The following is a 16693-nucleotide window of genomic DNA, read 5'->3' on the forward strand; positions in this document are numbered from 1 at the left end:
ACTGAGCTAAAAGTATATGCCAGGAACTCTACCAAGCGTTTTATATGTATCCTCTTTTTTAATACAAAACCCTGGTAAGTAATGTCATTATCCCAGTTTTACAGATAAGGAAATTGAAGCTTAGAAAAGTTAACTTGCCACTAAGTGCTAGTAAATGACAGGAAGCTTGGGCCTGTGCCTTTTTGTTGTTATTAAGAAACAGGGTCTCATTCTATTCCCCAGGCTAGAGTAGAGCAGCACAGTCATAGCTCACTACAACTTCCAACTCCTGGGCTCAAGCAATCCTCCCACCTCAGCCTCTGTAGTAGCTGGAACTACAGGCTCACAACATCACTCCTGGCTAATTTTTTTTTTTTCTTAGAGACAGGGTCTTGTTGTGTTATCCAGGCTGGTCTTGAACTCCTAGCCTCAAGCTATCCTCCTGCCTCTGTCTCCCAAAGTTCTGGGATTACAGGTGTGAGCTGCTGTACCCAGCTGAACCTGTGCTTTTAAGCAGTATGCCATGCTTTTTATCATGGCATGCAAGATCCCTTGTGATCTGATCTTGACCACATCACTTGCCCTTTTGTTTCTTATCATCTGTAGTTTAGCTATACTGAACCATTTGTAGATTCTTTATCTTGATATTTTCACTCTTACGTTATACCTTTGAAAAAGTTGTTTTTTCTTTCCTTTCAGAAAACCAGCCTCTCCCTACCACTAAGTTCATGCATCTCGTTTTCTAGGTCTAGATGTATACTTTTGTAGTGTTCTAGTCTTGTTGCATAGTATTATAATGGCCTGTTTTCTTTGTTTTCCAAATAATTGGGAGCTACATCTTATTTATTTATTTATAATGATTTTTATTGCTGCTTATAAAACAAAGAGATATTTGTGACCAATTTTTCCTATTATATTAGATTGATAATAACAAAGTTTCAAAGGCATGCTTCACTGTCTTTATATGTGTCACAAAACAAATTGCCTGATGACTTGGCTAAATAAACCAGGGCTAATGACTGGAAAGCAAAAATGAATCATAGTCATTCAATACATATGGTATACTATTTTTTAAAAAGTGCTACCTGTACTGTATGCACTGTTATTCCTTGTTCTCATTATTTTTCTTTAAAATAAATTGTTTGATTTTGTTTATTGCATTTATGGGAACTTATAGTAGATTTTTTAAATATTTCTTTTAGGACACAGCTGTACACAGAATACATTGTTCACTATACCTTCATTTCTTATTATTATTAACCTTCTTATTTTGCTTTTGAATGAATACTTTTTTGATGAGGATCAACTAATGGTTTAATCATTATAAGAAATAAGAGTTTATCAGATTTCTGATTATAACTTATTTGAATTCTAGTATTGTCTTCCCTGCTTAATTTATAACCATTATTTGTAAATTTAGATTTTTCTATTTCAAGAAGTTATTTGTAATATAAAGTAGTTCCAAATCCAACTAGTGTATTTATTATGTTTACTTTTAATATCTAGTGATTGTTATTTGAAAATATTCAAGGTATATATATGATTGGAGAAATACATCTGTTATAACAGTCAATTTACTTTATATATTTTAGCCAGAATTGTTTTCTAAACTTTGGTATTTTGTGGTATCTGCTTTTTAGATGTGAATTTATGTCACTTTCTAAATCTGGTTTTATATTTTCAATAAAAATAAAGATCTTACTAAATGTGTAAGCATTAGATACTTGATCAGAGAAGGAAATATGGTGATACAAATGTACACTAACTGGATTTTCTTTGTGTAACAGCACTGAAAAGAGGCGCAGGGAGCAAGAAAATAAATATTTAGAAGAACTAGCTGAGTTACTGTCTGCCAACATTAGTGATATTGACAGCTTGAGTGTAAAACCAGACAAATGCAAGATTTTGAAGAAAACAGTAGATCAGATACAGCTAATGAAGAGAATGGAACAAGGTAAAAAAAAAAAAAAAAAAAAAAAACCATGGCTGTGTGCTTTGTTATTAAGACATTTATAATACATGATTTTACTTTTTTATTATTAAGAAATTACATTGAACATTATAATTTTATATAGAAGTATCTTTAAGATCCTTTTTATTTTAGAGAGTGAACCTGAGAATCTTCTTGTTAAAATGTCTTAATAAGTTAACTCAAAACCTGGTTGTTTTAGGAGATTATGGGACTCAATATCATAGGGGATTTAGTCAGAAGACACAAGTTGTGGAGTTTGGCCTGAGGCCCTGGCATAGAGTTCTTTAGGACAGTGAGAGTTCTTTTTTTTTTTTTTCTGAGACAGAATCTGTCGCCCAGATTGGAGTCCAGTGGTACCATCTCGGCTCACTGCAACCTCCACCTCCCAGGTTAATTGAGTCTCCTGCCTCAACCTCCCTAGTAGCTGGGATTACAGGCATCCACCACCATGGCCGGCTAATTTTTGTATTTTTAGTAGAGATGGGGTTTCACCATCTTGGCAAGGCTGGTCTTGAACTCTTGACCTTGTGATCCACCCACCTCGGCCTCCCAAAGCGCTGGGATTACAGACGTGAGCCACTATGCCTGGCCAATAGGAGTTCTTTTGGATAGTAACTCTATGAAGGGAAAAATCTCTCCACTTCTCTGAGGAAGTTTATTCTACCTGGGCTCCTTTCTGGAAAAAAAAAACAATTTTTTTTTTTTTTTTTTTTTTTTGAGACAGAGTTTCACTCTGTCACCCAGGCTAGAGGGCAGTGGCGTGCAATCTCAGCTCACTGCAACTTCTGCCTCCTGGGTTCAAGCGATTCTCCTGCCTCAGCCTCCCGAGTAGCTGGGGTTACAGGTGTGCACCATCATGCCCAGCTAATTTTTGTGTTTTTAGTAGAGACGGGGTTTCACCATGTTGGCCAGGCTGGTATATTTTTAAGGTTCATATTTGTACTACCTACATTTACTGGGAACCCTATACCATCAAAGTTTTTGGTTGCCTACCATAAACAAAGGCAAAGCACTTTGAAGAAACAATCTCACAAGCTGGCCCCATGGAAGTGCCACAGAAAAAGTACTTCTGAGGGTGATTTTACACTGCAAAGTAACTTAACATATGAAGAAATAATCTAGAGTAACAGCACAAATAACAGAATGACTGACCCCAGAGAACTTCAGATTATTAGCATTAAAGTTTTATAATTTTAAGATCTTAGAAGCTGGAAAACAGTGTAGTGACCACTGATTTAGCTAACAGGAGAAACTGTACTGTAAAACTGCAGAGGGGAGCACCAGCAAGAGGCTCTATGCCACCCTTCCTTGCTTGGTCTCAAAACACTAACAGCCTAGCTCATACTCCCTAAATTGAGGGTGGCAGGATTCCTCTGCGTATACTGAGCAGTCGGAGGACAGTCATGTGGGGAGGATCCTCAAATGAAAAAATTACCTCCTTATCTTGCCTCCACTTCTCACATAACTTCCAGCCAACTATTTAATGTGAACAAAAAGCCAGGTATTGGAGGAAAGTCTGTAATATGAAAGAGAGCAAACCAATCAAACAAACAGGAAAAAGGGAACTTGGTAAGCAGAGACAAGGCAGGGAGCTGAAGAAAACTTAAAAAGGTACCAGTCCTTCAGAGACATAAGGGATGGTATTTCATTATAAAATGAGAATAATTGCAACAAAACAAAACATTCAAAACCAGAAATAGCTTTTGGAACTTAAAAACAGGATAGTTGGAAGAAATTTTACCTCTTTACCTTGTTTCTACTCTGCCTCCTCACACTCTCTGCACACACCAGTTGCAGGCACACTCTGCCCCTGATATTTAGACTTTGCCGTTCCCTTTGTCTGGAATACTCTCTCTCTAGATATACACATGCTTTATTCACCCCTTTCATGTCCTTGCTCAGATATGTCTTTCGAGTGAAGTTGTTCCTAACTCACCTATTTGAAATATTTTAAAAACCAGGAAACAAAATCTGTGCATCTTTTTTTTACACCTTCCTTATTTTCCCTACAGTACTTTTTACATCTGACATATTACATATTTTATATATTATTTGCCTGCCCACACTAGAGTTCCACGAGGGCAAGGGTTTTTGTTTGTTCATGACTATAACCTCAGTGCCTAAAATAGCCCTTGGCTACATAGTAGGCTTTCAATGCATACTTGTTGAATGAAGGGATGAGATTTGAAAATAAGCAATGGAAAATGAGAGAAAAAATAAGACACTTAAAGGATTAGTTCAGGAAGTCTAACATATGATTAGTCCCAGAAAAAGAGAATAAAACAAATAGAAAGGAAGAATTGATAAGAGAAATAATGCCAAAATAATGTTCTCAGAACTAGAAGAATATTGGTTTCCAGATTGAAAGCCCTCATGTAGTGCCCAGTGCAGTTGTTGAAAAAGGAAGATAAAGAAACTCATACTAATACACAATTTAGTGACATTTCGGAACACCAGGGAGAAAAGAGAGAAGAAAAAGCAGGTCTCACACACACTAGATTGCTTTCAGAATAGGTTCACATTTCTCAATAACAACATTGAAAACTAGGATTCTAGGCCCAGAATTCTGTGTTCATCCAGTTGAAGTTGTGAGTGCCAGATAAGCATGTTCAGACATTCAAAGTCTCAAAGGTATTACCTCCTATTATACCTGTTTCAGAAACCTCTGTCTTATCCAAGATAGTAAAGCTAGAAAGAAGCACAGGATCTTAACTCAGGGAAACTATGGAATCTTTCTTAATCTTAAGAAAGGTAAAAGGAGCCCCATAATTACAGTTGTGCAGCAGCCTAGAAAATAGCCAGTCACAGTTTGAGCAGGTGGATAGAGGACTCTAGGGAATATTTCCATGGGGTGGGAGGTGGGTGGGGGAAAGGAACACATAAGAGTATCTGCCAGTTGACTGAATCGAGTTGAATTTTTCAGCTCTGGAGGGGAGTTTAGGGTTGAATTAAACTACACAAAATCTGAAACAATAAAAGAAATGTAAATTATAACACACACACCTTGGCTGCCTTATAAAGTATGTGGCCATAGTAACATATATATTAAATATTGGTTACTCAAAAAAATTGTTAATACTATACCAAAAGTATGAGAGGAGGGGTAATTTGTGTAGCAAGTTGGTGTAATATGTTAAATTCTTATCTTTCATGATAGCATGATAGTTATGCCTAACATGGACAAAATCAGGTTATAGCAAATTCACATGTTACTAAGAAGTATGAAACATATTAATTAGGATATAGGCTAGGCAAGTAGAACAACACACCCAAAATACAGTGGTTTTAAACAGATAGTCTAGAAAAGTGTCAGGGATTGACTCCTTCCATCCTTTTTGCTCTGCCATTCCTAGGGTATTACCATTATCCATGTGGTTAGACATGGCTCCCTTGTCTATGTCCCAGCTGACAAGAAGAAGAAAGAAACAAACAAGAAGGCATGGTTCTTTCTCTTTATGGATAAGACCCAGAAATTGCATGTGACTTCTGTTCACATTCCCTTAGGCCAGAAACTAGCCACATAGCCATTCCTACCTTAGGTTTTCCCTAAAATGTTAAATGTTTTGCACTTCACACAAAAATTATTTAATCTACTTGAACTTGATAGTTTACGTTTGTTAGAACTTGCTTAAAAACAAAAGCCTTCCTTACCTTCATGTAATAAAACACATGAAATGATGAAGGAAATGTATTTTAAAATAAGAAACTCCTGCACCATAATAATAAGATAACCTAATTAAAAAATAAGCAAAGACCCTGAATAGACATTTCTCCAAAGAAAATGTACAAATGGCCAAAAAGCACATGAAAAAGATGCCCTATATCATTAGCCATTAGGGAAATGCAAACTAAAATCATAGTGAGATACCATTTCACACTCACTAAGATGGCTGTAATCAGAAAGACAGATAAGGCTGGGTGCTGTGGCTCATGCCTATAATTCCAGCATTTTGGGAGGCCAGGGTGAGAAAATTGCTTGAGCCCAGGAGTTTGAGACCAGCCTAGGCAACATAGCGAGGACCCTGTCTCTCTCTACAAACAAATAAAAAATTAGTCAGGCACAGTGGTGCATGCCTATAGTTCCAACTGTTCAGGAGGCTGAGGTGGGAGGATTGCTTCAGCCCAGGAGTCTGAGGTTGCAGTGAACTATGATTGTGTCACTGTACTCCATCCTGAGCAACAAAGTGAGGAGTGTCTTAGGGAAAAAAAAAAAAAGGGTAATAACAAGTGTGGGTGAGAAATTGAAAGCTTCACATACTTCTGATGGGAATGGAAGATGAAGGAACCACGTTGGAAAACAGTCCAACAGTTTCTCAATTAGAGGAGAGTTTAGGGTTGAACATAGAGCTAGCTATCATATCCAACAATTCCACTTCTAGGTGTATTCCCGAGGGAAATGAAAACACGTCCATAAAAAAATTTGTGCATGAATATTCACAACATTATCACAAATGGCTAAAAAGTGGAAACTACCCATATGTCCATCAGCTGATGAACAGATATATAAAAGGTCATATACTCCTATAATGGACTATTATTAGGCAATAAAAAGGAATAAGGTACTGACCAATATTTCAACATGGTTGAACCCTGAGAACATTATGCTAAGCCAAAGAAGAAGCCCAATCACATGCAACCACATATTGCATGATTCCATTAATAGGAAATGTCCAAAAAAGGCAAATTCATTGAGATAAAAAATAAGTTGGTCGTTGCCTCAGGCTAGGGGTATTGGAAAAATGGGGAGTAACTGGTAATGAGAATGGAGTTTTTTGGTGGGTGATGAAAATATTCTAAAATTGATTCTGATGGTAGTTGCACAACTGTGAATATACTAAAAATCATTGAATCGTGTGCTTTAAATAAGTTAATTGTATGTCATATAAATTATAGCTCATGAAAGCCATTATTATAAATATTAAGTGAGATAATATTTTACACCATAGATCTGCAAAACTTAAAAACTATGATATTGTTTTTCAGCGAGGATGCAGAAAAGCAAAACCAATGTTATAACCTCTTTGGAGAGCAGTTTGTCTTATATTAATACCTAGTAATATAAATTATGGAGACATTACGATCCTACAATTTCACTTCTAGTATTTATCCTGAAGAAACTGTGACACATCTACAAAAAAGGAAATACCGAAAATAGTTTATTATAGCACTGTAGTTATCAAAAGACCTACCAGTAGGGGAGTAGAAATCAACTGTAGATTACTTACGTAATACTCTAACAGCAGTTAAAATGAGTGAATCAAATGTACATGTATCAATGTGGTTAAATCTCAAACATGATATTAAGTGAAAAGAGTAAGCTGAAAATGTCTGTACAATTGTCCCTTGGTATCTGTGGGGGGTTGGTTCCATGACCTCCCACTGATACTAAAATCTGAGTATGCTCAAATCTCTGATACAAAATGGTGTAGTAGCCAGGGGGAGTGGTGCATGCCTATAATCTCAGCTACTTGGAAGGCTGAGGCTAGAGGATTGCTTGAGCTTAGGAGTTTGGGGATAGCCTGGGCGACATAGCAAGATCCCTCTCTCTTAAAAGAAAACAAAGCAAAATAAAAAATAAAATAAAATGACATCATATTTGCATATAATTGACGCACATCCTCCCATGTACTTTTTATTTATTTATTTTGAGACAGGATCTCACTCTGTCGCCCAGGCTGGAGTGCAGTGGTGTGATCTTGGCTCACTGCAACCTCCGCCTCCCAGGTCCAAGCGATTATCATGCCTCAGCCTCCTGAGTAGCTGAGATTACGGACATGTGCTACCACGCCCGGCTCATTTTTGTATTTTTAGTAGAGACAGGATTTCACCATGTTGGCCAGGCTGGTCTTGAACTCCTGACCTCAAATGATCTGCCCGCCTTGGCCTCCCAAAGTGGTGGGATTACAGACATGAGCCACCTCACCCGGCCCATGTACTTTAAATAATCTCTAGATTGTCTATTATAATACCTCCTACAATGTAAAGGTTATGTAAATAGTTGTTGTACTGTATTGTTTAGGGAATAATGATAAAAGAAATATATGTGTTCAGTACAGACACAATTTTTTTTCAAATATTTTTGATCTGTGGTCAGTAGAATCCATGGATGTGAAACCCATTAATTTGGAGGCCTAATGGTATACATAACTATACATTTATATAAACTTTAAAACATGAAACAATCATATATTGTTTATGAAATAATACATATGTAGTAAAAGTATAAAAACATGCTTAGAATGATTATGACAACCTCAGAATAATGGTTATTTCTGAAAAAAGAGAGGAGGGAGGGCAGGGCTTTCGCTGTATTTGCAACATGCGTTTATTTAAAAAGAAAAGATCTGGAGCAAATGACGTTAAATCTTTGAAAACCGAATGGTGGCTATATTAATATGTGCTGTTATTTTCTGTGTGTTTTGGAATACTTGAAATCCTTCTTTTTTTGAGACATGGTCTTGTTCTGACACCCAGTCTAGAGTGCAGTGGCACAATTATAGCCCACTGCTGCCTCAAACTCTTGGACTCAAGCAGTCCTCCTACCTCAGCCTCCTGAGTAGCTAGTATTACAGGCATGTACCACCATGCTTAGCTAATTTTTAAAATTTTTGGTAGAGATAAGGGTCTTGCTATGCTGCTCAGGCTGTTCTCAAACTCCTGGCCTCAAGCAGTGCTCCCACCTCTGCCTCCCAGAGTGCTGAGATTATAGGCTTGGGCCACTGCACCCAACCCTGATGAAATACTTCCTGTTTTAAAGTGAAAATATGAATTTCTGTGCTCAATAATACCATATTTGGCTTTTGGTTAACTAGTCTGACAGATAAGAAACTTTTATTATTTAAGTATAATGCTGCTTTAAGATGATGGGATATGGCCGGGCGCGGTGGCTCAAGCCTGTAATCCCAGCACTTTGGGAGGCCGAGGCGGGTGGATCACGAGGTCAAGAGATCGAGACCATCCTGGTCAACATTGTGAAACCCTGTCTCTACTAATACAAAAAAATTAGCTGGGTATGGTGGCGCGTGCCTGTAATCCCAGCTACTCAGGAGGCTGAGGCAGGAGAATTGCCTGAACCCAGGAGGCGGAGGTTGCGGTGAGCCGAGATCGCGCCATTGCACTCCAGCCTGGGTAACGAGAGCGAAACTCCGTCTCAAAAAAAAAAAAAAAAAAAAAAAAAGATGATGGGATATGCAGTATCACCTCACAAAAGAACTCCAAATTACTTAGCAGTTGCAGTTTTGTCAATCAGAGCATTATAGTATGAATATGAAATGTTAGTGAGTTCATGCAGGCTCTCAAAAGGAAAAATTGTATTTTCATTCTCTCTTCAATGGTACTTGATCAAATCAGAAAAAGAAATAGAAAAATTGAGGAAATAATTATTCTTTTACAACTTACCCATTTCTTAAAACTTTTGTCATGGACTTTTTAAAAAGGCTACATATTCATAGCATTTTTCTCATTGGTGAAACACTGGATGTAGTATTCAAATCTTCATGCTACTATGTATTAGTTATATAATTTTCAGATACATTACTTAACATTTGTGATGTTCCATTTTATAATCCATAACATGAGTATAATTAAGGTTAATGTGAAAGTACCTAGATACTGACTAAATGTCATTTGAATTTGAAATTTGGTGAATCTATGTCTTCATAAACTTACCTTTATGGAAATGAGCCCTTTTCAGATATGTGATTTTTTGTTTCTTTATTACAGAGAAATCAACAACTGATGACGACGTACAGAAATCAGACATCTCATCAAGTAGTCAAGGAGTGATAGAAAAGGAATCCTTGGGACCTCTTCTTTTGGAGGTAGGTGCCTTCATTGACTCAGAAAGTGATTAAAATCTTTGTTGTAGCCCATTTGGTTTTTTCTTTTGTTTTGTTTTTTTTGAGGCAGGATCTCACTCTGTCGCCCAGGCTGGAGTGCAGCGGTGTTATCTCAGCTCACTGCAATCTCTGCTTCCCAGGATGCCTTACATATAAGGCATTTAAATTTTTTTAAATGCCTTATATCCAGTTAATTATAAAACAAATTAAAGAACTTTTTATAATTATTTTATCATGAAAACTATTTGACAGTTGTTACTGTTTCAGAATCAGAAGTGAATAATGACCATAAGAAATTTTCATGAAGGCATTCTAAGCAGTGAGATGGAAAACTGAAGCTTATTGTATGGCTTTGCCTTTTATTTCTGCAGTGGTTAGGCCTATTTGGGAAAATAAAATACTAGAATTACTTAGCTAACAAGTGTTATCTATATGTATATCGTAGAATTTTACTTTTGAGTGAAGGATCCCTCATTTTATTGCAGTACATGATTTTCTGCAAAGTTTTCTGAATAAAAATGTTTAAATTGTTTATATAAATACTCTAAGAGAATTGCTATTTTAACTGTCAAACTTTGTAATATGAAGAACTTAAATTTGAATGGCTTTGTAATTACTGTGTAATTTTCACCTCTGCATTTTCTAATCTTTACTCCTTGCATTCTCAATACAGATGTCTTATTTTCAAGCATCCTCATTATTTTAAGTGCTTTCTCTACTATGTGAATGTTTAAAGACATGTATATGTATATATACACTCACCCCTCACAGTGTACAATTTCTATCTCTAGGTCTAATTATATATATTTATTTATGTAAGGATATATATAAAACAAAAATTACCCTTTCCTTATCTTTCCTCAAGGCCGTCCTCTCTGGTGAAATATTCTTTACTCAGACTTGCATAGGTCTCTTTATTTTCTAACTCCTTTATATGTTTTGTGGTAATACCCTACCTTGTCCCGTCTTTGTATTAACCATAATTCCCTCTACCTACTGCTAATGTAAGAATAGTCTCAAAATTCAATTCTTGCTTTTACAGCCCCAGAAATATGTATTCTCATTGCTTCACTTTTTACCTCTATAGAGATGATACTCAAATATGTATTTTTTGCTTTTACCTCTTCTCATACTTCATTCCTGTAATAAATAAATACTACTAATAATAAATAAATGCTAAATATTTTCAAGCCTCTTGTTAGCAACTTCTCCCTCCGAATCCAAATTTTTTATTTCCCTGCCACATTATGCAGCCACTTTATTGCTTCAGACTCTTGGTTTTAATGACTTATTAGGGGAACAAGCACATATTTTTGTAGAATTATAACATAAAAGACATTGGCCATTGAAACTAGGATGGAAACTACTCTCTGAGCAAGTACATGCACATATAACTGGTGAGGGGAGCTAGTATGTGTGATGGATGTGGATTTCTTATTGTCGTTACATTCTTTTCACAACCTATCAAACTGATTATATGACATATGACTGCATGTTGGAAAACAGTGTTGTAACAAGTATAGTAAAAATGTTAATGGTAGAATCTAGGCAGTGGATATACAGGTGTTCACTAAGAAATTCTTTAAACTTTGCTGTATTTTGAAAAATTTTAATATAAATTGCTGGAGGAAAATAAATAGGTATCTTATGCTCATTTCCCATTTCCATCTTTATCTCTGCCCCTGCTTACCACCTGCCACCATCCTATTACTTGGTGATCACACAATGTTTGGCTGTGTGAACATTGATATGAAAATCCCCGCCAGGCACGGTGGCTCAAGCCTGTAATCCCAGCACTTTGGGAGGCCGAGGCGGGTGGATCACGAGGTCAAGAGATCGAGACCATCCTGGTCAACATGGTGAAACCCCGTCTCTACTAAAATACAAAAAATTAGCTGGGCATGGTGGCGCGTGCCTGTAATCCCAGCTACTCGGGAGGCTGAGGCAGGAGAATTCCTGAACCCAGGAGGCGGAGGTTGCAGTGAGCCGAGATCGCGCCATTGCACTCCAGCCTGGGTAACAAGAGCGAAACTCCGTCTCAAAAAAAAAAAAAGAAAATCCTCAATAAAATACTGGCAAACTGAATCCAACAGCAAATATGAATTTATTGGAATGCTATTTGGATATCGCAGAACCATGCTTGGAAACAAAATGAAATCAAGGTATCTTAAGGAGGCTAGAAAGCAAAAGCTTTGTTAATGGTCTCTTAGAAAGAACCATCCGGGCAGTGCCCTGCTGCTAGAATGAATATACTTTTGCTATGTTTAGCTTTTTGTAATTCTTCTCAAGATTCACATTTTTTTTTTTTTTTGAGACGGAGTTTCGCTCTTGTTACCCAGGCTGGAGCGCAATGGCGCGATCTCGGCTCACCACAACCTCCGCCTCCTGGGTTCAGGCAATTCTCCTGCCTCAGCCTCCTGAGTAGCTGGGATTACAGGCACGCGCCACCATGCCCAGCTAATTTTTTTGTATTAGTAGAGACGGGGTTTCACCATGTTGACCAGGATGGTCTCGATCTCTTGACCTCGTGATCCACCCGCCTCGGCCTCCCAAAGTGCTGGGATTACAGGCTTGAGCCACTGCGCCTGGCAAGATTCACATTTAAGGAGGAAGTCTCCCAATGGCCTGATTAAGAGTCCCATAAGATTTTATGTAGTGGAGATGAAAATTTCCCAGAGGAAATCAGAATATTCTTTACTAGGCGAAAAGATGATTGTAGTTAAAAACAAATAAACAGGCTGGGCGAGGTGGCTTATGCCTGTAATCCCAGCACTTTGGGAGGCTGAGGCAGATGGATCCCTTGAGGTCAAGAGTTCAAGATCAGCCTGGCCAACATGGCAAAACCCCATCTCTACTAAAAATACAAAAATTAGCCGTATGTGGTAGTGAGCACCTGCAATCCCAGAATCTGGATGGCAATTCAGAATCTGGATGGCAACAAAGATCACTGAAATTCAGAATGTTGAAACCCAATCTAAGGAATCCAATAAAATGATAGAAGAGATTAAAGATAAAATAGCCATTTTAAGAAAGAACCAAACTCATCTGATAGAGCTGAAAAACTCACTACAAGAAAAATTTCATAATATAATTGGTAATATTAATGGCAGAATCAACCAAGCTGAGGAAAGAATCTTAGAAATCAAAGACCAGTTCTTGTCAACTTAGATGGAAATAAATAAAAAAGAATAAAAAAGAATGAATAAAACTTCTGAGAAATATGGGATTATGTAAAGAGACTCAACCTACAGCTGATTGGTATCCCTGACAAAGAGGGAGAGTTTTTTTTTTTTTTTTTTTTTTTTTAATTTGCTTGAGAGAATTCTTTATATGCCCCTCACAGCCTGGTCCAGGCAGCAGCCACCCCTACCTCCATGTAGACTGCATGGAGGTGGACTTGGCAAGGTTTATATGGATGGGCACAGAGTCCATCCCCCGCCAGGTCCTGAGAGTGACTGAGGGAAAGGGGTGGATTTCAGTGGGCTTTCTTGCTGTGTTGGGTGCTCTTGGAGAAAGGCTGCGGGCCCAGCCAGAGCTGCAGCAGGATGACAGCATGGCACACATGCAGGGCCGCAGAGCTGCAGGATGTGGAAGGGTATGTGTTCCAGGAGAGCTCAGTGAGCCCCAGCACCAACAACCTGAGCAGGTGTGTGAGCCAACATGCAGGCGTGGCCCACAGGAGGCAGAGCAGTGTGTGGAAATACCAGATGTAGAACTGGTAGTGGAGGAAGCGGCTGAAGCAGATGCCAATGAAGTTGGAGGTGAAGAGGGTAGAAATAATCTGGTTGGGTGTAAGGGACTGGGGTGGAACCTTCCTTTTGGAGGGATCCCTCAGCAGTGGCAAGGTACTTTCTCCTGTCCTGTGCCACCTACAGAGAGCAAACAGCAGGAGCAGGGTGAGGTGGGCAGCCAACAGTCAGTTTTCACACTGCTATAAAGAATACCCGATACTGGGCCGGGCGTGGTGGCTCACGCCTGTAATCCCAGCACTTTGGCAAGCCACAGCGGGTGGATCACTTGAGGTCAGGAGTTCGAGACCAACCTGGCCAACATGGTGAAACCCTCTCTCTACTAAAAATAAAAAAATTAGCCTGGAGTGGTAGCACATGACTGGAATCCCAGCTACTCGGGAGACTGAGGCAGGAGAATCACTTGAACCTGGGAGACGGAGGTTGCAGTGAGCCAAGATCACACCACTGCACTCCAGCCTGGGTGACAGAGCAAGACCCTGTCTCAAAAAAAAGAAAAAAAACCTGAGACTGGGTAATTTATAAAGGAAAGAGGGGTGTTTTTGTTTGTTTTGTTTTGTTTTTTGAGACAAAGTCTTGTTTGTTCTGTCACCCAGGCTGGAATGCAGTAGTACAATCTTGGTTTACTGCAACCTCCCCATCCTGGGTTTAAGCAATTGTCATGCCTCACCCTCCTGAGTACCTGGAACTACAGGCATGTACCAACATGCCCGGCTAATTTTTGTATTTTTACTAGAAACAGTGTTTCACCATGTTGGCGAGTCTGGTCTCAAACTCCTGGCCTCATGTGATCGACCCGCATTGGCTTCCCAAAGTGCTGGGTTTACAGGCATGAGCTACTGTGCCTGGCTAGAAAGAGGTTTAATTGACTTATAATTCCACATGACTATGGAGGCCTTGGGAAATTTACAATTACAGCAGAAGGCAAAGGAGAAGCAAGTACTTTCTTCACCAAGCAGCAGGAGAAAGAAAGAGTGAGAGAGCGAGGATGTGCCACACTTTTTTTTCCTTCTACTTTTAAGTTCCAGGGTACGTGTGCAGGATATGCAGGTTTGTTACATAGCTAAATGTACACCGTGGTAGTTTGCTGCACAGATCAAATCATCACCTAGGTGTTAAGCCCAGCATCCATTAGCTATTCTTCCTCATACTCTCCCTCTTGCCACCCTTGCCTCCGACAAGCCTCAGTGTGTGTTGTTGTTCCCACATATGTCCATATGTTCTCATTGTTCAGCTCCCACTTGTAAGTGAGAACATGCAGCATTTGGTTTGATGTTCCTGGATTAATTTGCTTAGGATAACAGCTTTCAACTCCATCCATGTCCCTGCAAAGGACCATGATCTTATTTCTTTTTATGGCTACATAGTATTCGAATCATGGTGTATATGTACCACATTTTCTTTATCCAGTCTATCATTGATGGGCATTTAGGTTGATTCCAGGTCTTTGCTATTGTGAATAGTGCTGTGATGAACATACACATGCATGTATCTTTATAATAAATTATTTATATTCCTTTGGATATGTACTCAGTAATGAGATTGCTGGGTCAAATGGTATTCCTGCCTCCAGATCTTTGAGTAATTGCTACACTGCCTGCCGTGATGGTTGAACTAATTTACACTCCCACCTCAGTGTAAAGGCATTCCCATTTCTCCACAACCTCACCAGCATCTATTGTTCTTTGATTTTTTAATAATCACCATTCTGACTGTTGTGAAATGGTATCTCATTGTGGTTTTCATTGTCATCTCTCTAATGATCAGTGATGTTGAGCTTCTTTTCATATGTTTGTTGGCCGCATGAATGTCTTCTTTTGAGAAGTGTCTGCTTATGTTCTTTGCCCCCTTTTTATGTGGTTGTTTGGTTTTTTTCTTGTAAATTTGTTTAAGTTCCTTGTAGACGCTAGATATTAGACCTTTGTCAGATAGATAGATTGCAAAAATTTTCTCCCATTCTGTAGGTTGTTCACTCTGATGAGAGTTTCTTTTGCTGTGCAGAAGCTCTTTAGTTTAATTAGATCCCATTTGTTAATTTTTGCTTTTGTTGCAGTTGCTTGTGGTGTTTTCATCATGAAATCTTTGCTTGTGCCTATGTACTAAATGGTATTGCCTAGATATTCTTCTAGGGTTTGTATAGTTTTGGGTTATGTCTTTTATTCCCAGAACTTTGTCCAGTCACAGTCACTTGGATAGTTTCATTTAAAGCCAAGGCCCTGGTGAGAAGCCTTGGCTAATATGAATGCTTCCATGAGACACAAGGTGGTCTTCTTCAAAGGATGACATCCTGGGCAGTGTTTGGAAAAGCTCTCAGATTGATTACTGAATGCATAGGCATTTGTTGTCTTCTCTGTATGCAGTACAACATAAAACCAGCTGTCAGGACTTGGAGGAATAGGAAGATTCCTTCCCAGGAGCACACTTTGAAGTTAATTAGATAAATAACATATGAGGGAAACTTGTAGAACAAGAACAAGTAATAACAGATTATATTAACCAGATACACTTTTAGAAAATAGAGATGCTTCTAATATTCGTAGGAATAGTCTCAAAAATTATTCCCTGAAATGTTACCAGTCTCTTGAGGGTGGAATTCTGGCAGATCTTCTGCTATCAACCTCATTTTTATATTTTAATATTTTATAACTATATCTTTATAATAAAATTAAGCAAGTTAAATTGTATTTACACTGATGCAAAGAACATTTTTAAAGACTTTTCAGGTCTATCTTTGAAAAATAAATGTTTTTAAATTATTTCTATTTGTATATAAACTTCAAGGCAAGTAAATATACATTGATCACCTATTATCAGACTTATAGCTAATCTGAGGGGTTTTATAAACCCAATTTAGACATGAGGGTACTTTCCTATGCTCATCTAAACCCAAAATATTTTAACGAAGAGTTTATTTAGTGTTGAGATTTTAAAGATTATTACATCCCTGTCTCCTTTGCATTATGGACTAAGTAAGTCACAGCAATTAAGTAGAACAAAAATAGCTTCATTCCTTTCTGTTCTTGCTAAAGAAAATATTAGCAATATTTTAAATGAGGACAATGGATTGTGCTTCACTCTTGTTTTAAATCTTGGTTATATACTTTGTGATGGAGTGATAATGGAGATGTATTTCTAAATTTAATTTATTTTAATAC

The 16693-nt window shown here is 38.1% G+C and overlaps 1 protein-coding gene across 6 annotated transcripts in view; it reads left to right on the top strand.

The window, feature by feature from the left end:
• NCOA1 (nuclear receptor coactivator 1) overlaps positions 1-16693 on the top strand; it is a 211905-nt gene that overhangs the window by 104816 nt on the left and 90396 nt on the right. For all 6 annotated transcript variants that reach the window (XM_012453316.3, XM_012453317.3, XM_064363898.1 and 3 more), the window contains 2 exons: positions 1767-1933; positions 9674-9771. In XM_012453316.3, coding sequence (XP_012308739.1) covers positions 1767-1933; positions 9674-9771 — 265 coding nt within the window. The remainder of the gene's footprint in view (positions 1-1766; positions 1934-9673; positions 9772-16693) is intronic.

This window comes from Aotus nancymaae, unplaced genomic scaffold (assembly GCF_030222135.1).
Source record: "Aotus nancymaae isolate 86718 unplaced genomic scaffold, 86718_ANA_hifiasm-v0.15.2.pri h1tg000057l, whole genome shotgun sequence".
Classification (NCBI taxonomy): Eukaryota; Metazoa; Chordata; class Mammalia; order Primates; family Aotidae; genus Aotus; species Aotus nancymaae.